The 23522-nt window shown below is 36.9% G+C and overlaps 1 protein-coding gene across 3 annotated transcripts in view; it reads left to right on the top strand.

Moving 5' to 3' along the window:
• The window catches only part of ATP8B4 (ATPase phospholipid transporting 8B4 (putative)), a 247568-nt gene that overhangs the window by 122868 nt on the left and 101178 nt on the right, over positions 1 to 23522 (top strand). For all 3 annotated transcript variants that reach the window (XM_090270585.1, XM_090270584.1, XM_090270583.1), the window contains 5 exons: positions 3317 to 3475; positions 11075 to 11163; positions 13665 to 13861; positions 19282 to 19490; positions 22842 to 22885. In XM_090270585.1, coding sequence (XP_090126711.1) covers positions 3317 to 3475; positions 11075 to 11163; positions 13665 to 13861; positions 19282 to 19490; positions 22842 to 22885 — 698 coding nt within the window. The remainder of the gene's footprint in view (positions 1 to 3316; positions 3476 to 11074; positions 11164 to 13664; positions 13862 to 19281; positions 19491 to 22841; positions 22886 to 23522) is intronic.

Below are 23522 nucleotides of genomic sequence, written 5' to 3'. Positions count from 1 at the left end.
AATGGTGGTATATTTGAAGTTGTCCCAGTGGCTCCATATATTATCCTCATTTTTAAGATTCTTTTTCTTTTTGCTCTTCTGATTGGATGATTTTTGCTTCCTTACGTTCCAAACCACTGTTTTGATTCTTGGCTTCATCTACTCTAGTATTGATTCCCTCTAAATTATTCTTCATTTCAGTTAGTGTATCCTTCATTTATAACTGGTCCTTTTTTATGGTTTCCATGTCCCTTCTATGTTCTTGAAGTTCTATTTAAGTTCCTCTACTCTTTCCCTAAGTTCATTGGGCATCTTTATAATCAATGTTTTGAACTCTGCATCTAGTATATTGCTTGTGTCCATTTTATTTAGCTCATTTTCTGGAGTTTTGATCTGTTCTTTCATCTGGGACATGTTTCTTTGTCTCCTCATTTTGGCAGGCTCCCTGTTTGTTTGTTTGTTTTTTTTCTATGTATTAGGTAAAACTGCTATGTCTTTTGGCCTTGGTAGAGTGGCCTAATGTAGTAGGTATTCCATAGAGTCCAGTGGCACAGCCTCCCCAGTCACCTGAACTGAGCACTCCAGGTGTGCCCCCCTAACCATGTAGGCTGTGTATACCCTCCTGTTGTAGTTGAGTCTTCATTGCTGTTGGCACATAAATGGGAGGAATTTACCCCGAGGTTGGTCAGCTGTAAGGACTGGCTGTAACCACCATGAAGGATCAGCTGTGCAGGGGCCTACACCACAGAGCAGGACTTATACCTGCTGAATATGCCCCTTGATTATGTCACTTGTGGAAGTGGTTGGGTGGCACTTTGATGTGGTCTGAAGCTGTCCACAGAGTGTGCTGCCTCTGGGAGCTCCCAGGAGTTGGAGGCCATGGTCAGTTGCTGCCTGTGTTCTGCCTAGGGACACCTTGCATGAGCTACAAAACAATCTGCAGATGGCTTCTACTTGTGTTGGGCTTGGAGTTGCCCAGGAGAGTTCAAGCTGTGAACCAAGGTTAGCTGCTGCTAGTGCTAGGCCTAGGCCCACTTAGAGAGCGGTACAGGGCATGCTTAGGCCAGATGCTGCTTCTTTGAGAGATTTTAGGAAAGTCTAAAGCATGAGCCAAGATAGGCCATTCCATGGTAAAGCCACCGGAAAGAGGTTGGGTGAGCCTGCACGTTGAATGGGACAGTGTCTCAGGTTGTCACCAGGGAGGGTGAATAGTCATGGCCAGGTTGATGGAGACTTAGATATGGTGCCTGTCTGCAGGCTATGTTGGGGAAGGGCTCAGAGAAGGAACAATGACCTTTGCCGGCACTTCTGTTTGAGAGAAAGCTGCCCCTCCAGTTCTTGTCCTGATGCCAGATAATTTTCAGGTTCTCCCCATATGTCTCTGGTGCCTTTTGAGCTGCTTCCCCAGTGCTGGAACTCAGAGGGAGTAAGTATAAGTAAGTCTGTGCACAGGCCCTTTAAGAGGAACTTCCTGGGACTCCAGAGCCCTCCATCTCACTTAGCCACAATCCCCACTGGTTTTTACAGAACTTGTGGAGATATCTTTTCCTGGCACTGGATCCCTGGCCTAGAAGGCCTGTTGCAAGGCTGGGACCCCTTGCTCCTCAGGGTGAACCTCCAGAGCTGAGATATACTTCCTGATTTTTGTCGTCCACACATGGTGTGGGACCAGGCCATTCTTCATCTCTACCCCTCCTACTAGTCTCAATGTGGCTTCTTCTGTATATCCTTAATTGTAGAACTTGTATTCAGCTAGATTCAGGCAGTTCTGAATGATGATTGTTCTATAGCTTAGTTGTAATTTTAATGTGGTTGTGGGAAGATGAGATACCACATTTACCTATGATGCCATCTTGACTGGAAGCATGTTTTTGTTTTTTTCATGCAAAGCTTCTGGTTGGTCAGAAGTGATCACACCATGTGAAAACTGACTGTTGCCACCGAGGTCTAAGAACTTTAAAATATATGTATATATATCCTAGGAAGGAAAGTGAGCCTATGTAAAAATGTTCTAAGTGCAGAAGGTGTTTGTAGCAGGATAATACAGAGGTTCTCTAGGCTGGGCCGGTCTCCTTTCCCTTCAATAAATGCTGAAGACATGCCCCCTTTTTTATCTTTCAATGTACCACTTTGGATTCTGATTAAGTAAACGTATTTTTATTGTTTTTGAGAGAGAGAATTCTGTAGGTACTAAGCTGTTGGATCTACCCTTTTTGAATCTACCCACAACATTCTTTTTTTATTCCTTCTCTCTCTCCTTTCCTTCCTTGCTCCCTCTGTCTTTGAAGCCTTTGTACTTGTTACTTATAAGAATTTAAATCTCAAAGGTTTGAAGTGCAATGTATTTTTTAATTAAAGTTATTGGGTTGACATTGGTTAATAAAATTATATAGGTTTTATTATTTATTTTTTTTACTATGTTTTTTTTTGATAAATTATGTAGGTTTTACTGTATGATCCTATGATAAATCATTTATATATTGCATTGTGTGCCTACCACTCAATGTCAAACGTATTTTAATCTAAGAGTTATATGTTGTGATGAGGTCCATAAAAGATTATTTCTGGTTTCCTTTTCTATCAGGAGAATGCCCACCCTGAGAGTATCTAGTCTTACTGAAATAGCGGGACAAATTGATTCATTGATTTGGAATGGCATGTCCTTGTTTTGGAATGGGCTTGGAATTGAAAACAAACAAACAAACAAAACTAGATACATCTTCTGGCCACATTGAGACAAGTTATGTAGTGTCTTTGAGAGTCCACAGAACTCTGAATCTAATCAAGATAAAAAGCATAAAACAGCTGAAAGGAATCACTAGTATTCTCAGGCACATGCAGCCAACAGGACCCCAGGTTTCTTGGGGGTGGAATATAGTAGAACCCTTGAGATTCTGATTATAAGACCAGAAAGACCTGATTGACTTTGGCTGTGAGACTGGCAGTATGCCATCCAAATCTAGGGGAAAGTTCACATCAAGTAAAAGGAGATGGAATAAGAAAAACTTTTAGGACAGTCCCTGCTTTATCTTGTCAAAAGTTACTGTTAGAAACTATAAGTAGAGAGAAGTGATATTAAAAAAAATCCCATGACTCTCAAGCTTTCTGTTTTTATTTGGACAGTAAGCTATGTTTAAAGCATTTGATGGGTTTCTAGCTTTGAACCCCTAACTTATTTTTCCTAGGACAATCTTGTACATGTAACTCTGTGCTGTCTAAAAAAGAAGGTAAAGTACATGTGTATGAGAAGCAGGATTGTATTCAAGTACTGTGAATTTCTAAAGAGAGTTTAAGGTAAGTCATAAAAAGGCTTTTAAAGTTACTTTTTATTTTTCAGGGATTGTTGCCTGTGAGGTGCCTAACAACAAATTAGATAAATTCATGGGAGTTCTCTCTTGGAAGGACAGCGAGCACTCCCTCAACAATGAGAAGATAATCCTGAGGGGCTGTGTCCTGAGAAACACCAGCTGGTGTTTTGGAATGGTAATTTTTGCAGGTACTGACTGCCCAGGGTTGGTTAGGGGGAATCCCTTCCTGATAACGTGCTTGGGCATAGTCTGTGGCTCTCTGGGCTGGATGGACACAGTGCTTTTATTCTACCTGAGGTGCCATCCTGCACTGACTACAGAGTGCAGGGCACTAGGGGAAGACACCCATGCTCTGCAATAGTGTGTGCAGTCCTACTGTGTGAGGGACCACGGACATCATGAACATATTCCTAAGGGTGCGTGGGCCTTAATTACTCAGTATGTCCCAGATGCCTACTGTTTAATTTCTCTGTCTTTAATCCCACATCAATCAGCCTCATCATTATATTTATTAATTGACTTACCTTTGAAATGGGGAAATAGTACACCCCTCCCCCCCGAAAAAAAGGCCCCTGCTCTGTTGTTAATTTCGTAGTTTGCAAAAGTCAAATAATTCTTTGGAAAAGCTTTCTTGGAGCTCCCACAATCGTTTCTGTTTATAGTCCATAGCTTCTTCTCTTAGTCAATAGGAGTCAATAGGACAGTGGGCCCTTGAAAGGTTGTATATGATGGAAGTGGGGTGGGAGTCAGGAAGGAGGGTAGGTGCTTATAACCCTCCCTGCCAGGCAAATTGCCATTCCCTGCTTTATGTCTGTGGGCCCAAGGTGGCACTCTCCTGCTGGGGAAGCTTAGAGTAGCTCTACTTCATAAAGCCACTCAAATTGTACTCCTGGCTTTTAAAAATCCTTGACTTTAAAAAAATCCTGTTTATTGTGACACCAAATTAAGATGTGTTTGGGGTCCGTTGACTATATGTGCGATCAAAATTGGAATGTTTCTCTTAACTGATTTTCCTCAACAACAACAAAATGTTCATTAAAGACTCAAAAGGGTTCCAAACCTGGAAAAGTCCTCCCACTTCTTTCTAAATACTCTCAGCTATGTGGGTTAACAAGGCTCTTGCTGCTTGGGACATGGTCACTGAAGGGACTTGGGAAATTCCCTAGAAATGAGACAGTGTATGTGCTTCTACCTCGGAATGAATCTGATTTCATAATTCTCTCATCAGTTCCTCTCATTGTTTTGTCATGGAAATAACCTATGTTCATATCTTTCTTTATTTGCCTCTTTCTTGAATTGAGAAAAAGAGAACCAAGCTCATACCTTCCTACTTAATGAAAGGGAGACTTCTTGAAGTCCTCTGATAGGAAGGACCCTCCTGGTTTGCTCCCTGTCATCACTGGAATGGGAGTGCTTCATCCTAGGAATGGGCTGTAGCCCAAAATTTTGTTTGCATTTGTACGATTTTGTTTGAAAAGACTGACTCAGGACTACGGTTTAGCATGCTAAGCTAGGACAGCTGCTGCGAACCACGCAGGGGCCAAATTTTCCTTCAGAAGGTTGGCTCTGTGGGAAAATGCTCCTACATAGAGGGAGGTGAAGTGGTAAGTTGAACAGGTCTCCTTCTACGAAGTGTAACAGAAAGTTCACAGAATCTGGATTGGACAGATCTGGGTTTAGACTTGTTTACCAGCTATAGGATGTTAAGCTTTGGTTACTTACTAAGCTTCAGTTTTTTTTCCTGCTGTAAATGGGGATCATAATAAGTTCATTAGACAGTCATGGTAAAAGCTCAGTGAAACAATGCATATGGGAAGAGGATGCTTGACAAATGTTTTCCTTCCTTCTGTGCTTCTCCCTTCTTTTGGCATCAATTCGGAGTGCATTGCCTACTCTATAGGCTGAGAGTTGGGAAAATGTACTGCTCTTTGGGTCTTGGCAGGGAAGTGGGGGAACACCCTCTTCTTTTGTGATGTGCCCTGGATGTTTCCTGGCAAGAAAACTTCATGAGGCAGATATTTGTGATGCAGAGCATGCCTCCACTGACTTTAGTCTGGGCACAAATGTTGATAAAAAGCTTAACTAGAATGATGACAGGCAGAATGGTTGGTTTCACCAGTTTCAAAGTTGCACAGATAAATGTCTCAGAACCACTAAGTTTTGAGACATCTAATTTGGGAAACTAGTTCCAGGTAAACCCCTAGATGTTCTAAAAGTTATTCAAAATGAATTATTAACTGTTCTTTCTGTATTATTACTCTAATTATACTTACCATTGAGTACTGTGCAAGGAATAGTCAAAAAAGACATAGTTTACTTTTCAAATCTGTAACTTATGAATGTCTAAAGTACATTAACAGCTAAACCATGCCTCCCTGAAAATGACTTTTCCTTAATGCTCAAGAGAGGAGAAAGTCTTGTTTCTGAGGGTAGGAGTCTTACTCATTTAAGGAGTCCATTCCATCTTGGAGCACAGGAGGTTTTTGTGTTAGATGTCCTCTATTTGCCCTTCCAGACACTGTTATCCTTCCTCACTCTTCTTTCTGGCCTGAAGGTTGACTTATATAGTTTACACTTAGGTTTCCTTGAACTTTGGCTTTTAGTTGGGCTGTGTCATTGGGGATCCCTGGAAAGAAATAGATAAAGGGAGAAAAAAGATTGAGATCAAGGTATTTATTCTTCCTGACTGTCTTCCTGCATAGTCACTTCCAGTTAGCTGGGTCACTCCATATACTGCTCCTCTTTCTCTAAAGAGGTATGCAGAGTTTGAATCTCCTTTAAGATTCAATAACCACTCTCTCCCCTCATCCCTTCCATCTGGCTTAGATGGAAACGTCTTGATTGCTACTTCGTCCTTGGTTACTTCATTAACCTTTAGCTTCCTCTATACCCCCCCACACCCTTTTGTATAGTCCCTTTATAAATAAACCTTTCTCCAGTTATCCTTGTTCAGTGTGTCATCTATTTCCTGTTTGGACTCTGAGTGAGTCATAGACTTAAATACACATTGATTGAATGAGTCAGTGAATTAATGAGTTAATAGACTATTTTATATAATCTAAAAATAGTGGTCAAGAGCAAGAGATTTAGAGTTAGCTAAATCTGGGTTCAAATTCTGGCTCTGACACCTCCTAGACAAGAAATCTTAGGCAAGTTACTTAAATTCTTTAAACCTCAGGTTCATTATTAGTGAACTAAGGATAACTAATTTTTTGGCTTGTTTTAAGCATTTGCTGAGGTAATAGATAAAAAGCTCATATGTACATTGCCTAAAATATAGCAGGTGCTTAATAAATTAATTCATTAAACAATTATTTATTGAGTGCCTACTATGTGTCAAGCACTATGCTAATTACTCATTTATGATTAAGAATGTGAGCAAAACAAATACAGTCCCTTCACTCATGCGGTTTTGAGTCTGGTAAGAGACAGAGACTTTGTATGAAATAATTGTAGTAATGAGTATATAATCTTAAACTAACATAAGTGCTCTGAAGAAAAAGAACATGGACTCACAGGAGTATATAATGCAGGAACATGAAAGGAAAGAACAAGTTAGCTAAAAAGCACACCGTGGCTAAAAGGCCTATTGCAGGCGTGAGGATGGTGAGGTAAAAAACAGCAACAACAGAAACCAGAAACAGACATAAGCAGGCCAGTGTGGAGCAGTGGGGCATGGAGAGCAAGGACAGAGATAAATGAGCGCCTGGAGATGTGGACGGGGGGCTGGCCTGTATTCAGAATTTTAGTCTTCATCTTAAGAGTATTGAGAAGTCATTGCAAGTTTTCAAACAGATGCTGTATGTGTTAAATTTCAAAGGTTCACTCTTGACTACAGTATTTGTAAAGCTGGTAAATAGCAGGTGCCAAAAAAAAAAAAAAAAAAAAAAAAGGTGTGATTGCAGTTGGGAAGGAGGAAAATATTGGTTAGAGGTGGGAGCAGAGTGGATCTAGGGAGACAAAGTTACTAAACTTTTATTATAGTCCAATTGAGAGATGATGGTACTGTGGATCAGAGGGTGAGTCATGGAGATAGATTAGACTCCTAGGTTTCTCCCAGCTTTCACAGCTGGATGAAAAGTGGTGCCATTCACTGAGATGAAACCCCTGGAGCGTAGAGAGCATGGGGATAAAGATGGACAGATGCCTGGTGGTGACAAGGTGGGCTGGACCAGGGCCACTTGGGAAGCCTAAGAAAGATTCAGGTGGAGATGTCATATAGGCAATTAAATATATGGGTTTTTAGAGCTTAGAGGAGCAATCTGAGCTGGAGATATACATTTGGTCTATAAATGGTAATTGGAGTTGTGGTCTTGGGTGAGATTGCCCAGGGAAGGTGGACTGAAAATGAAGAGAATATAGCCTATGTCTGAGTCTTAATGAATCCTGGTGTTTCATGGCTGGGTGGAGAGCAGTGGTCATTGTGGAAGACAAAGGAAGGAGCTACCAAAGAGGAAGGAGGAAAAGCAGGAGAACATTATAACATGCAAGCTAAAGGAAGAGTGTGTTTCAAAAGGATGGAATAGTCAACAGTTTTAAAAATTGCTAAGAGGTTAAAGAAACTAGAGAAGATATTGATGATAACATCAGATCTCTCTGAGTGGAGTGACTGGCCCAGAAACTAGGTTAAGTAATGGGTAAGAGATGAGGAAAACATGACTGTTGAGTATGGAGAAGTCTTTCCAGAGACGTGGCTATGAGGGAAATAAGAGACATGTATATCAACATCTGTGGATATATTTAAATGAATGCTTAAAAATCCATTAAGTTGATTTTTTGCTAATGTGTTTGTATGAACTCATATGTCTAAGAAATGTAAATTTTTAGCACAAATTTGGTCTGCCAATATTTCAGCTTTTAGCAATCACCAACTTTGTTATTTGCCCTTGTGATCTTCACTACAAAAGAAATATTTCCCACCCTCAAAGTCCACATGATTTTAATAAATGATTTTGAGAAAACGTGGGTGGCCTCCTTTACACAGCAGTGGCTGGAATAGGGTACTGGGGTACAATTTCCAACTCACAACAGAAAATTTTTCTGAGACCCAATCTTTGCTTCAATTTGTTTTTAAAGTAAATGAAAGTCTTTAACAATGTGCCCATTCTCCCCTGACTTTTGGAATGGCGTATAATTTGTGTGCCTCCCCTCTCTTCTTTCTTTCATTTCCCCTCCCTTACTATATTAAATGGCTTCATGAATTGAAAACAACAACAAGAAGACATGCAGAGGGAACACTAGACAATCAGTTATAATTAAAATTTAATCGCTCCTATTTAGCATATTCTTTGTTCACAAGTAATCTCCTTAGTAATAATATATTATAATACATCTTTTGTTAATCACCTAATAATCTACCTCTAAAGCAGCTAAAAATATTCTTAAAATTTCTTGAACAAGGCACTTAGTCGATATATCTATCATGAGATAATGTATTGTATTTACCTGAAATTAATCTAACACAAGATTAAAGAAAATTCTTGCCCTCACATAAAGTATATAGTATATACATGGTGTGTAATACACAGTAGAGGTTTAAATTATTTGCTCATGTATTATTTGGAGTTATTCTAGTTTCTTTATTAAAGGTATCTGAAATATTTTTGGGAAACAGATTCAAATTTGATTCCTTGTTTCAGTTTTTCATTTTTGACCTTAGTATTCTGAATTGTATTTTTTATTTAGTTTTATTTTTGTTTGTGCTGTTATAGTTGTTCCCAGATATGACAAAGACAGATATCATTTTGATTCTTTCCCTCCAGATGGCTATTGTTGTGTTGACTCTTGCCATTTTAAAAAATTTGACAATCTAAGAGAAAAGAGGTCATGACTAAATAGTCCAGCATTGCATGTTTTAAAAATTCTTGCTGCACACCAGTTAAAAATCACTGACATGGGTAGACTTAGAAGGTATTGTACTAAGTGACGTAAGTTGAAAAGAGAAAGACGAATACAGTATGGTTTTACCTATGTATGGAATCTAACAAACGAACAAAAAAAGAAACTAATAGATACAGAGAACAAACTAATTAATGATTACCAGTGCTGTGGTGGGCGTGGGGAGGTAGTAAAATGAAGGGATTAAGAACCACAAACTGGTAGTTACAAAACAGTGATGGGGATACAAAATGCAGCACAGGGGATACAGTCAATAATATTATAATGACTATATATGATGTCATGGGAATTCTAGCCTAATTGGGGATATCACTTCGTGATTTATATGAATCTCTTACCACCATGCTGTACACCTGAAACTAATACAATATTGAAGGTTAATTTTAACTGAAATAAAAAGTTTAAAAAGCAACAACAAATTTTCTGAAATTTGATATTTTACTATTTGGTTATTAAGAATTTCTGCTTCTAGAGCTGGTTATTATTTTAAGCAAAACATGTATTCTTTAATTAAATAAATAATTTAAAAGACTCTCAATGGAATGATTTAAAACACAATGGAATCCTTTTGCAATACAGCTTTTGAGAAAGACAATTTAAATTTCTAAAATTACACATTTTGTAATATTATTTCAGTTCAAATAAATATTATTTCTAACCCACTTTTTCTCCCTTTCCCCACCTCCGCCCAATCCCACCCCACGCTAGTCCCTGTATTGTTGTTCACGTGCATGGGTTGTGCATAAATGTCCTTTGGCTCTTCACCATCTTATCCTGTTTCCCCACCTCCTTTCTGGCAGCTGTCAGTCTGTATTATGTATCTAAGCTTCTGTTATGATTGTATATTATTTGTTGGTTTATTGTATTCATTAGATTTTACATATAAGTGAGATCATGTGGTATTTTTCTTTTACTGACTGGCTTTATTCACTTAGCATACTTTTCTTCAGGTCAATCCACATTGTTGCAAAATATAAGAGGTTCTTTTTTTACTGCTGCATAGTATTCCATTGTATAAATGTACCATAACTTTATCTACTCATCTACTGATGGGCAGTTAGGCTACTTCCAAATCTTGGCTATTGTTAGTAGTATATATAATAATATATATATATATATATTATTGGTGCTTTGGGATCCTTGGGGTATATTCCTAGAAGTAGAATCACTTAGTCAAAAGGCAATTCCATGTATGAATGATCCATGGACATGGAAAACAGGGTAGGGGATGACTGTGGGAGTGGGGGTGGGTAGGTAGAGGAGGGCAAAGGGGGAAAAACTGGGACAACTGTAGTAGAATAACAATAAAATATTTAATTATAAAAGGGAGCTCCATTTTTAATTTTTTAAGGATACTCCATATTTTTTTCCACAGTGGCTACACCAGTCTGCATTCTCACCAACAGTGCACTAGGGTTCCCTTTTCTCCACAACCTCACCGACACTTAGTGTTTGTTGATTTATTGATGGTAGCCATTCTGACATGTGCGAGATGATACCTCATCCAAATTATTCATCACTATAATGGACTTAATTATTTTTAACTGCTACAAACTACAAGCATATTTGTACACAGATTTTGGGAAAATAGCTTTTCTTAAACCTTTCAGTTATAACTTGTGTCTGGGTTTATTCTATTCTAAGGCGACCAAGTTTACAGTTTCCAGAGTTGTTAAGCCACTAGTTGAGAATCATATACAACTTAATAATGGCCCTTGTTTGCTTCTAATAAAAGTTAAATTATTTAAAAATGTATATTCTTTTATTTTCAGGAACATTTGATATGAGTAGGAATTCCTCCTCATCTTCCTCCCCATCACCATCATCATTATCATTATCATCATCATGATCTAATAATTTCAAAGTTGTTATTAAAAATATTTTTTCAGGTCCTGACACTAAACTAATGCAGAACAGTGGAAAGACACAGTTTAAAAGGACAAGCATTGATAGATTGATGAATACTCTAGTACTATGGGTAAGTTACTATAACAAAATAGGCAATACCATTAGTTGTTGTTATCTTAATATATTTTTTTTATTTTATTGGGAATTCTTTCAAAAGTCTACATTCTCCATGTGTAGTTTGTCTTTGGATATTTTACATTTTGGACCCAGTTATATAGCCCTCTACTTTCCAGGTTATGATTTCTCAACCTTTGATAAAGTTTCTTATGACAGGTAGGTTAGTGCTTATGAAAGCTTCATGATCTTTCAAGTTCTCTGTATTCCAAAGATTTGTTTTTAAAAAACAAAACATAATTTTGGTCTTTCTGTTGTCTTACCTTTGCTTTCATCCCGTCTTTATAGCTTATGGACAGGGCTGGGTTCATGAGTGTGTGACCTGTTCAGTTAATAGGATCCCCACTCTGAAAGGCCTCACTTGATAACAAGATCTGCTGTTGTTATGTAGAGTGTCTTTCTTTTAGAAATTCTTAATAAATTTTGAACAAGAAGGTCACATATTTTTATTTTGCACCAGTCCCTGAAACTTACGTAGCTGATTCTACTTACGAATCCTCTGAGGCCTAAGTCAGAGTTCTCCTTCACGAAGACTTCTAAACCCCATAGCCTGTGATTATCTCTTTCCTCTGAACATTTTTTCTCCTTTGAAATGACTTCCTCTTTCACCCATTTACTAAAACAGTCAGGTATTCCTGGTATCCTACCCCAGGCTGTGGATCTGATTGTTAACTGATTTTCCATGTGATACTGCTTTGCCTCCTCCTGTAGGGGTTACATTTTAGGACATTGACTTTGAAATATGAGGACAGTAGCTTTGAACCATGTTCCCCACCTGCCCCATCACAGACTCACAAACAGTTATAAAATCTGAGCTTACCATTTATTTGCTTAATTAATATGTGATAGTGGGACTCTGAATAAGGAAAGAAGGAAACATACTCTTATTTTGGTACAAAATCATTTCGAGGCTCTGTGTATTTCTTTCAGTATTATCCTCAGACTGGGACTTTTCTCCAGCTACACCTGTCCTCTTGGGGCAGAATCCATGGGGTCAAGGAGATAGGCCCAGAAAAAGTCTGTGACCCCTTCCCAGTATCCCCAATTTAAATGATCCTGTGCTCTATTCTACAGTTTGAACGGGGATTGTGTTATCTATCCACTACAGAGTAAAATTACTGGGCTGTGAAGCAGAAGCTATCCCAGCTTTTTGTACTAGAAAATTGGATGATCCATTGCGGAGTTAGAGCCTGTCCTTAAATTTGGTCATTTAAGGCCAAATATCACCAATTTTAATGCAAAAGTAATTCAGTTAAATTAATGTATAGTATCAGCCATTGAAAGAAAGAGGATACTGTGTGGTACAGGTTATCACACTGGTAAAATTTCAGGGATTCACAATTCTACTTTTCTCTAATGCATGGTTTTCTAATGTACTTTAAATCAGCTTTCCCCAGACTTTGTCTTCTTAATGTGCCTATTTTGTTCATGAGAGCAAAAAGAAGAAAGCCATTCTAGAACATCTGCATATTCTTTCATGGAGGAGAAAGGAAATTGTAAGGAAATGTGTTCCTATCCTCTAGCCCCACTCCTCCTGTGGCGGTGGCTGGTCTCAGCTCCTGTTGCTGTGTGAGTTTAGCAGAGCAAAGTCCCCGAACTCAGCGTTAGGCTCAGATCTTACCTTGGTCACTGACTGTGTTCTTCCTGCTCAAAGCTGGAATTTTGGGCTCACAAGGGACTTACTTTGCTCTTTTTCTATTTGCTGTTCCTCCAAAATGTCTGCTTTGCTAATACTGATACTAATCACAATGTAAGAGTTGGCTAATTTTTATATTGCTTCCTACCTTTTTTTCTTACCTCAAACGGAGAGTATATATGTCATAAAATATTTTAATTAACCCTTATCTTTCTTGTTAACCTTAAGTAAGCATTATGCAGCTAGATCTGTAGCCAAAAATCTTGCCCAGTCTGGGACAAATCTTTATCATTGATATTTTCTTCTTTTTGTTTTTAGGCCTTGGGGCATTATATAACTTACCATTTAAACAGGATACTTTTGAAGGGAAAAGGGAGAATGCTATATTACACCTGGGCAAAAAGATGTAAACTGGGTTTGACCAGCACACATCTTCTTTACTTAAACCACTTAAACATATGCACTCATTATGAATTGATTAATTAAAATTATTAGCTTTACAGCAGTGGACAAGTTCTATAGTTTCTCTGTGCTTCCACTTTATTTTATTTTATTTTTTTGACCAGTAAAGTGTGAGAAAATAATTGTTCCTATCTCAGAGTCAATGGGAGAATTGAGAAAATGTATATAAAATATTTATCCGAGTTCTCTGCATAATAATGTTAAAACTTACTCTCTCAATTAATGACAAATAAGAAGAGCCTTGTGTAACTTGCTTTTCAAACGACAATTTCTTGGAGTTGGAAATGTAATTAGATTGCATTTATATGACTAGTTTCGAGTTCAAGTTAATCTTAACCAGACTTCTATTCTCATTTCAGATTTTTGGGTTTCTAGTATGCTTGGGAATGATTCTTGCAATAGGAAATTCAATCTGGGAGAATCAAGTTGGGGACCAATTCAGAAATTTCCTTTTCTGGAATGAAGGAGAGAAGAGCTCTACATTCTCAGGATTCTTAACATTCTGGTCATATATTATTATTCTCAATACAGTTGTACCCATTTCATTGTACGTGAGGTAAGATGAGAGTTTATACTTTAGTGAAGCCATTTCATCAAAAGCCTTTGTTTTTAAAAATTTATTTATTGTTTTCTCTTAAGTTGTCCCACTTTTCCCCCCATAGTTCTCCCCACCCCACCCACCCCTTCTCCCACAGTCAATCAAAAGCCTTTGTTTTCACATAGTCACTTTTTAAAGATTACAACAGTGAGATAGATGTCTTGCTCTATGATCTGCCACATCTGTTACAAATGAAGCAACTAAGCTGGTTTATCTGTTTAAGTTTTACATTTTCAAATTACAGTAAGTGCATTTTATTTTCTTCATTCAATTCATTTTCTTATGAATCTTTTTCTTTGGAATATGTGGACTATAGTATAATCTCATGCAACCTGAACAATTAGAATTGGGTTGATGTTGGGTAAGAAATAAAAGAATATTTGGGGAGATCTATGGCGATGATGCCTCCCTGCTACTAGTCTGGCTCCAGATACCTGGATGCAGACCCTATTCTACACTTAATAGCTTTGTAAATTGGGCAAGTTAACCGGCCTTTTAGTACCTCAGTTTTCTCATTTTAAAAATAAAATAATAGGATTGAGGAATAAACAAACATGTAATGCTCTTAGAAGAATGCCTGACACATTGTAAGAGCTTAATCAATATTAATTTTTGCTATTATTTTTGTAACTATAAAAGAGTACATGAAGGAGTTGAAATATAGTTGGTGGTCCTTAGCCACTGTTAAATAGACATGTGATTCATAACTTCTACTACAGCTTGGTCTGTCATTTTTAGATTTGGTCCTACAAACTTGGGCTAAAATGTTCTCACACAGATGCATACATATTACACATATATAGATAAATATAGACTTATACACACATCTCTATCTATGTACATATATATATATGTATATGTGTATGTGTATGTGTGTGTATGTTTGATAAGTTGGCCCTGGAGTTTGTACCTGAGACGCTCTGGATCCTAATTTTACCAAGCCTGAGCCAGACAATCCCAAAGGTGCTGGAGCCAGGAAGAGAGCAGGTTGTCTGAATTTCCTTATCACCATTATTTTAATAATACACAACATCACTAATTTTTATGAGCTTCTTTTCCTTTCTTTTCGAAATTCTAGCTATAATGAAGCAAGGGAAGTTTAATGTACACATCTACCCTGGTTTTGGATAGCAGTAAGGATGCTAGAATGTCAAGTTGTGGGAAATCACCTGAAGTAGTGGCACATGGCCATAACACCACACATTGTTTTGAGCCTTTGGAAACTGTGGTCAGAATGGGGTCTATTCAAACTGTATCATACTGGCTCATCTTTGATTCTGAGGACCTTTCAAGCTTGGATCCAATTATAGATTCTGTAGTAAATCCTGCTTTTTGCCAGAAGCCATGGCCAGCTTTTATAAATTTCCTTTTATGTCCTAAATGAATAATAAATGCTCATAGTGGCTTACCACCGGTACGCGTGCAGTTTCTTATGTCCTCACCAAGGAAGCATATGCTATATACACCCTTTCTTTGAAGTGCATTGGCATTTTTCATTTAATGATTTGAAAGTCTGGGTGTTTTTTAATTTTTTTGAGACCAAGGCTAGATTCCCAGGTTAGCATTCCTTTTCCTGCTAATGTGTCCCTTGCAGTGGTGGAAAAAAAAAACTGTTTGAAATACTCCAAACATGGGTTCTGGCCTTGGCACTGCCACTGATAGCTGTGTGAACTTGGAGAAAGCACTTGGCTTCTCTGTGCCATAGTTTGCCTGTAAAATATGTGCCTGACACATATTTTGAGGGGTTTAAAATAATTGATTTCTGAGTGTCTTTCTGCTCCAAATAATATCACCTTACCTTTAGATAGCATTTTATCATTTATATAAAGTGATTCCACATACTTTATCTCATTTATGTCTCCTAACGCTCTTAGGAAGTAGTTATTGCTGAACTTTTTTCAAAAATGAGATGATTCACTCATGATCATGGAGCTGGTTAGGGACAGAACCAGGATCCCAATCCAAGTCTTCTGACACTTGAAACAGTGATTTTTCCTCCATGCCTAAGCTGTGTGTGATTTAATAATCAGTGAAGATATCAAGGGAGAAAAAAAAAGAGGCTGGAATTCTCTATCTGTTGGTAAGGTTTAGTATTGATGAAGATAAACATAACCTTTATTCTCTCTAAATAGGAACAGTGACTCTGATCTCAACTTGAGGGGAAAAACATTCTGAGGAATTTCACATTGCCCAGTCTTAAAGGCTGTGATATGGAAAAAGAGAACTCCCGGATATTCTGAAATTAAAAAAAAAAAAATTGATGAGAGAGAGAGAGAGAGAGAGAGAGAGAGAGAGAGAGAGAAGGGATAAAGGCCTTCAGAAGCTTCCATTAGGCTTTGAATAGGTACCAAGGATAAATTAGTGCCACATGTCACTTGAGAATAAAAGTGTAGAATTTACTTTGAGTGGTTAACAATGCCACATGAGCAAAGGATGTTGATTGTGGTAAGATATTTCTATGCTGTTAATTGGTTTATCTGTAGTGTTAAACATATCTAGCTATAGTTTTTTAATGCTTTAACTTAAGAAATACAGCCATTGCACTCCCAAGGAATTAGCTTTTAAGTGTTTTGATTTTTGTTTTTCTCAAAGCAATAGGAACTCATTTCCATTGCTTGTTTTGCCATCAAATGCGGGAACCATAAACCCTGCTCTTTGAACATCCAGGCAGAAAACACTAAGTGGCTTGATTGTACTGACTCTGAACACTTGTCTCCTTTTCTCTATCATGAAACAAAGGGCTGAATGTTCCACTGTGGCTCCCTTATATCCTCTTTTCCCAAACAAAAAGGATATGTTTTCTCTACAGACTATTTTAAGGTATAAGAATTCAGATTAATTTAGAGTACTTCCATTAGCCTGTACCACAACACACGAGGATCAAATTCTATTCCATTCATTTTGTCTTGAGTTTTCAGGGAGCTACTTTACTTTCAAATAAATGAAAGCTTCAATTGACTTGTGCAGTTACCAGCATAATGCTATTCTTATGGCACTCTTAAGGTCAGGTCTGCATTGGCTTTACCAAATGCCTGAAATCTAGTCTTGGCTCTGTGGTTGATTATTTATGTGACCCAGGGTTAGTCACTTAACCTCTGTTAATGTCCTTATTGATGAAATTAGTGAATAGAGAGTCAGGATTCATTCATACAATCTTGATTAGCTGCCTATGACAGGTAAGGCACTGTGCCTATGTATATTAATGCCTTTTGGGTGCTGGAGTAAGGAAAATAAAGCTGAATTAGAAGAGCTACCAAGGAACTTATAAGGAACTGTGTGTGCCAGGAAGGGTGGGTGTCGGGGGTGGTGGTGGTTGTGGATACAGAATAGTAAACCATTACAGAAATATAAATAAATAAATAAATACATGCAGAATATGACTTTTATTTTATTTTATTTTATTTTACTTGTATCTCATTTATTTCCATACATATTCTCTGAAGCACCTAGTTTCTGATTTTTGCATAGGACATACACAAAATTGAGTTATAAAATATAACTCAATTTATGCTTATTTCTTTTTTTTTTTTTTACTTTACTTTTATTGTCAACACTATTACAGATGTCCCCATTCCCTCACCCTCTGCCCACCTCCACTCAGGCCCTGCCCTACTTCCCTCTGGCTATCAGCAGAATGTTCAGAGTATGACATTTATTTTTATATTATGTGGTTCTACAAGTGATAATGTGATTTTTAGCTTGGGTATTAAAATGTGTTACCATTTACATGGTTAGAAAATGAACCGGCACCATACCACTTTGGGGGAGGAAAATGTAGATATGTCATGCTTTTATAGAACTAGAAAATAGAATAATGTTCCTAAAGCACTTGGTTGTCTTCTTTAGTCTTCAAGGACACAAATGTTTATAGGTAGTGTAACAGGCTGCTGTGAACTTTCTCACTTTACAGCTGAGAAAACCAAGGCTTAATTCCCACTAAGATCAGAAATAAGCTATGGGTTTTTGCTATTACCATTACTATTTTGTACTGTTCTGAATACCCTTGTTAATGTACTAAGACATGCAACTGAAATATCAATGAAGAAAATGAGACATGAAACTAAAACTGGAATAAACATATCAGAAATGAAGAGCACAATATGATGACAATTCTAGAAAATCCAAAAGAAGAATCAGTAAAGCTATTAGTAAGATAATTCAATTAAATGTCTGATTTTGTCACAGTCACATTTTTAATATTAAAAGAGCTTTTAATATTAAAAAATTTCCTTTAAGCCAATAACAGTTTAAAAAATCTTCTCATTAGTAAAAAGATATGATGTCCAGAAACAAATTTATGAAGCTGTGGTGTGGGCCTATGTGAAAAACAAGGCAAAACAAGACTAAATTAAAATTCTTTATTAACAGAGGTACTTTTTGAAATTGAATTCCTGGAAGGATTTACTATTCTTGAAGTTATTTTAGGCATTATAAGATATTAGTTCTTTTCAAACAATTAAGAGTCTAACAGACTTAATAAAAATCCCAAATAAGTTATTTCTTAACAAATAACTAAGACATACACTAACATCTCAAGAGAAAAAATAAAATAGGCAGATAACAAAATTAGATAATTCTTAGAAAAAAACAACTGGCCAATAAAATCTTAAATAAAACTTTAACACATTGAAAAGAAATGCAGTGTACAGAATTAGGTGCATTTGACTTGGCATCCAAAGACAATGTTCGATAATCCAATCGTAGAACCTTACGTTGTTATAATGTTTTTTGAAATCTATTTGGCCTTATGTATGGCAAAGATTGAAAAAGTTCATACCTTTGGCTACAGAAATTTTACTTCTAGAGTTAGAAAGTCATAAATCACCACTAGACCATAAGACAGTGCTCTTGTCCTGGTAAATGGACGGACTGATATGACAACACACCCCTGTTTTCACTCAACATCTATTATGGTTTTCTCCGTGCTTTACGGAGATAATTTTTACCTCTTTTGGCAAAGTAAAGCCACATCAAGCGATGTTTTGGAGAGACTGTCCTCAGCAACGCATTTCTTTAGATCAGACATCCGGCAAACATCTTTAATAATAGTTTCTCCTAAGATTTAGGAGAGATGCCAACTAATATATAACACAAGAAATCTCCAGTGGGCCTGTTTAATGTAAACAGAGCACGAGGGTATATTACCTAAAGCTTTATGCAAACCCAGACTGTTGTTTCATGGTGCTGTAAGGAAATAGAAAGGTTTAAGAAACACTCTGCTGAGATGCTTCTGAAGGTCACCAGGGCCTAGGGATGAAGCATCCACATTTTCTTCTAAACTCTGAAGACTTTGACAGACTGCTTACTCTGGCAAAGCTTTGCATGTTCTGAAATTGATGGAGCATTTCTCTTTTTGTTTCCATTTTAATGGATGCAAGTGTGGAAGTAATTCGTCTGGGACACAGCTATTTTATAAACTGGGATCGGAAGATGTATTTCTCCGAGAGAGCAACAGCGGCTGAAGCACGAACAACCACACTCAATGAGGAGCTGGGCCAGATTGAATATGTTTTCTCTGACAAGACGGGCACCCTCACTCAAAACATCATGACTTTTAAAAAATGTTCCATTAATGGGAGAATCTATGGTAAGAGAAATCGTTCTTTTAAAAAAAAGGATATTGTTAATGGTCCCTTAAAAAATAAGCTAGCCTATTTATTTTTTTCTTATTAAGAAATGCCAAACCATCACAGTTTTCTTGTTAATATAGACACCACCAGCATCTAACATCATACTTAGCACTCACTAAATAATAAACACTCACTAAATAATAAACACTCAATAAATATTAGTTGGATGGATGTTGAATAATTTAGATAAAACTGGATTTGTTACCATTTATGGGTAGAGAAGGGCTTAGATGCGATACTGTCTGAGGTTCCGTTTGGTGTTCCAACTGTGAGATTCTGCTCTGTGGTATTTAATGGATCCATATTCCAGGGAGGGCAAGTTCTCTGTAGTATTTTTTAATTTTAATTTTTTTCCATTACCACTTATCTCCCCTATACCCTCTTCCACTTCCACCCACCCCTTTCCCCCCTGCAATTACCACACTATTGTCCTTGTTCATGAATTCTTTCTTCTCCTCCTCCTCCTTCTCCTTTTTCCTCTCCTTCCTTTTCTTCCTTCTTCCTTCTTCCTTATTCGTTTTCCTTTTCTCTATCTCTCCCTCTCTCCCTCTCTTTCTTGATCCCTCTTTGTAGTATTTTATACTTCCTTCCAATCAGCTCTGCCATTCGTATTAGTGCCCATGTTTGTGAGACTACTATTCATTCCTGAGAATTCACACTGTAGAGGGCTATTTTGAGTGGTCCAAGAAGCTAGGTCACCAATATGCTGTTCCTGTTTGTGTGCTTTTGTCAGGATGCCTGCTCTGTATTTGGACTTCAAGCCTTTTATTTAGATGCTACCCCTGTCACCCAGATTCTGGCCAATTAGCAAACAGTTCCTTCTGCTGAGAGAATGCAAACTCTGCAGAAGGTTTCTGTCAGGTTCTCCTGGACTCCCAACCTCATTTCACTGGATTTTGAGCATCTAGTTTCTCCCAACAGAAATCTCAGGAAGTAAAGGAAGTCCAAGAAAAAGAGGAAAATTTCCCTTTGTCTCTTGATGGGAAACATCACATACTGCCAAATATTTTAAAGCAAGATTTGACCTGAAAAAAACCTATGAATACAAGAAATTGGTTTTTACACTCTTCAGTTTTTTGACCTCCCTCTTTCAACCCATCCCTGTCACCCAGTGTCACCTCTCCTCTGCCCCCCTCCCATCTCTGATAGTGGATCAGATATTTTTCAACCTGGACTTCCACAAATGCTCAGTTACATTGTGCATTTCATACATCACTGTCATAATGACTAGTAAATAAAATAGAACCTTTTCTTAAAAAGTATTTTTTTGGATGTTGTTTTTAAAGGCTTTCTAAAAATACTGCCTTAACCCTAAGAGTCATTTAAATGGGAAAATTTTAGTTAGAGTATTGGAGGTATTTTGAATTTGGGGAATCTTGTGAATTATTTTGCTATGACACATATTGATAATATAATAATAATATTGCTTCTAGGAAATGATGTTAAGGAAATTATCAGATGTGTAGACCAAGATTTGTTTGCAGAGATGTTTGTTACAGGGCTATTTTTAGAGAAGGCCCTTTATTTTTGCAAAGTATATATCCCAAGATCTTTGCAAATCTCCAAATTTACAAATCCCATGAAAGCTTTAATTTCCCTAAAAAAAAAAATGCAAGAAAGTAACTGAAATATTTAGGTAACCTCTTTAGACCCTTAATTTATATGTCATAATAATGTATGATGCATTTGTGATGTCATTAAAATATATTCTTACTAAAGCACCCACAGAGTGTTTCAGAATAACTTTTTCCTGTTTTCATACACATTGGTCTTGTTTATATCACAGATCTAGGCCTTGGGAAATTTTGACATTCCACTCTGATTTATCTAAATCTTCTATATTCTGGCTCAGAACTATTATTTTTCCTATACCTCTTTAATTTTTTTTCACTCCCATCACAACTCGAAAAGTGGGCTTTCTTTCACACAAAGGCACAGTTTTGTTTTTTTTATTACTATTTATTGGAGTTACTGCATTTGGGGCAATGACTGGAACATAAGCACAGTGAGTTTGAGGTTTTGGCTAGTTAGGTTCATTCACGAGCTCAGGGACTCCTCCCACATGCAGCCACACAACATCCCAGATTTAGACCTGTGCCCCAGAAAACCATCAAATAACTGTTGGGCAAGTGTTGTTTTGGGTCACAGCATTATGTAGTGTAAAGAGAGACTTAGGTCCAAAAATCCACTACGCTGCCTTTTCAGTTTTGGTTTAGTTGTGTTACTTTGAACTCAGTTCTTCAGTTCACTCATCCATCAAACAAGAATGAAAATCTTCATCTGGCAAATTTGTTATAAAGATTAGTGATAATGTAAGTGCCTGGCACAGGATTGGAGGAAATAACTCTTATGATTATTACAAGATTTATAGGACTGACAAATAGTATTAAACCTTCAAGTGCCTAACAAAAATTAGAAAAAAATCATACAGACCTTCAGATAAGATAAATCTAAAATAAATTGTGCTACATGGGCTATCATACAACCACTCAAAATTAAATTCACAAAGAACTGATAGTGGCAGCAGCAATTCTTACACTCTAAGTGGTTAAAAAACAGCAGGAAGCAGAAATCTGTGGATAGTATGATGAATATGTGTATACACTCATTTACACAAACACACACATATACCATTAACCCCAAACAACTCTATAAATATCGGTTATCTCTGGATGGTGGGACTATTACTACTTTTTACTTTCTACTGTAAACGTGCTATATTTTGCAATATATCTATAATAATCACATATTGGCTTTATACTAAGAAAAATTTTTAAAAAATATCTGGCACAGAGGTGGCTATGTCCTCTGCTTGCAGAAGGTTACTGACATCGTTTAAAGTTTACATGCTCATCTGATGTTCATATTACACAGTTGTATCTGGCCCCAACCAAGATTCACAAAGATGTTCTCACCAGACTCTACCATTGATGAGAATTGGTCTGTATAGGATATAATTTTGGATTCCCCAACAATGGAGATAAGGTAGAAGACAAAATTTGCCTCTTACAAACATTATAGATGATGTAATGACAGGCTAAAAAGATTTAAGAAAAACATGATTGCAAGTTTTTCATTTTGTTTAAATGCATGTTGCGTATCAGTTCTATCTTGGACAAACATGAGTATCTCTCTGTATAGATTGCCATGTCAAGGGTTACAATTTGAAAACATTCCTAAAGTCTGTGTTTGAACTCATAATGTCATTCATTGTTGGTACTTTAATAAATAAGTCTATTCTTTGAGACTAAATGTCTAAATCTAGTTTTAATTTCATTTATTTTTAATTCTCAATTTTTGTTTGGCAGGTGAAGTACATGATGACATGGGTGAGAAGACAGACATAACTAAGGTGTGGAGGTGATAAAATTTCACACTTACTTTTAATTTAAAATTGTGCATGCATTTTAAAAATGATCAGTTCCTGGTGGCCTGATTTCCACTATGACCAGATGAGATACATAATATTCAAAAAATAGATTCACATGGTTCAACATTCCTGCTTATCCGGGACCCCCAACCACATAGTTCCCACTATTTTTTTTCTTTTAGAGATATTTATGTATATGCAAGCAAATATATTTCTCCATTTTTTTATGTTAGCGTATACTTATATATACTGTTTTTCAACTTTCTTTTTCAACAATGTATCTTGGAGATTTTTCTAGATTAGTAAAAAATAGAAAGTACTCTTTTATTTTTTCTAATGAATGAATAGTATTTTGTTATATTAATGTTCCATAGTTTATGGAAGGAGACACTATTGGACATTCAGGATATTTCTTATTTTGCTAGTAAAGAAAATGCAGAAAAATAAGTGTATACCTGTGCTATTTCAGATGGATCCTACTCTATAACAAGTTCCATTTTTAGAAATGCATTCCTAAATCAAAAGGTGTATGCATTTGTAATTTCATAAATATTGCCAGATTATCCTCTTTAGAATTTATACCATTTTACCCTTCCCATAAACACCCACCAACACAATG

The sequence above is a fragment of the Furipterus horrens genome, unplaced genomic scaffold (genome assembly GCF_987537825.1).
Source record: "Furipterus horrens unplaced genomic scaffold, mFurHor1.1.pri manual_scaffold_3, whole genome shotgun sequence".
NCBI lineage: Eukaryota > Metazoa > Chordata > Mammalia > Chiroptera > Furipteridae > Furipterus > Furipterus horrens.
This window is presented reverse-complemented; position numbering and strand designations above follow the sequence as displayed.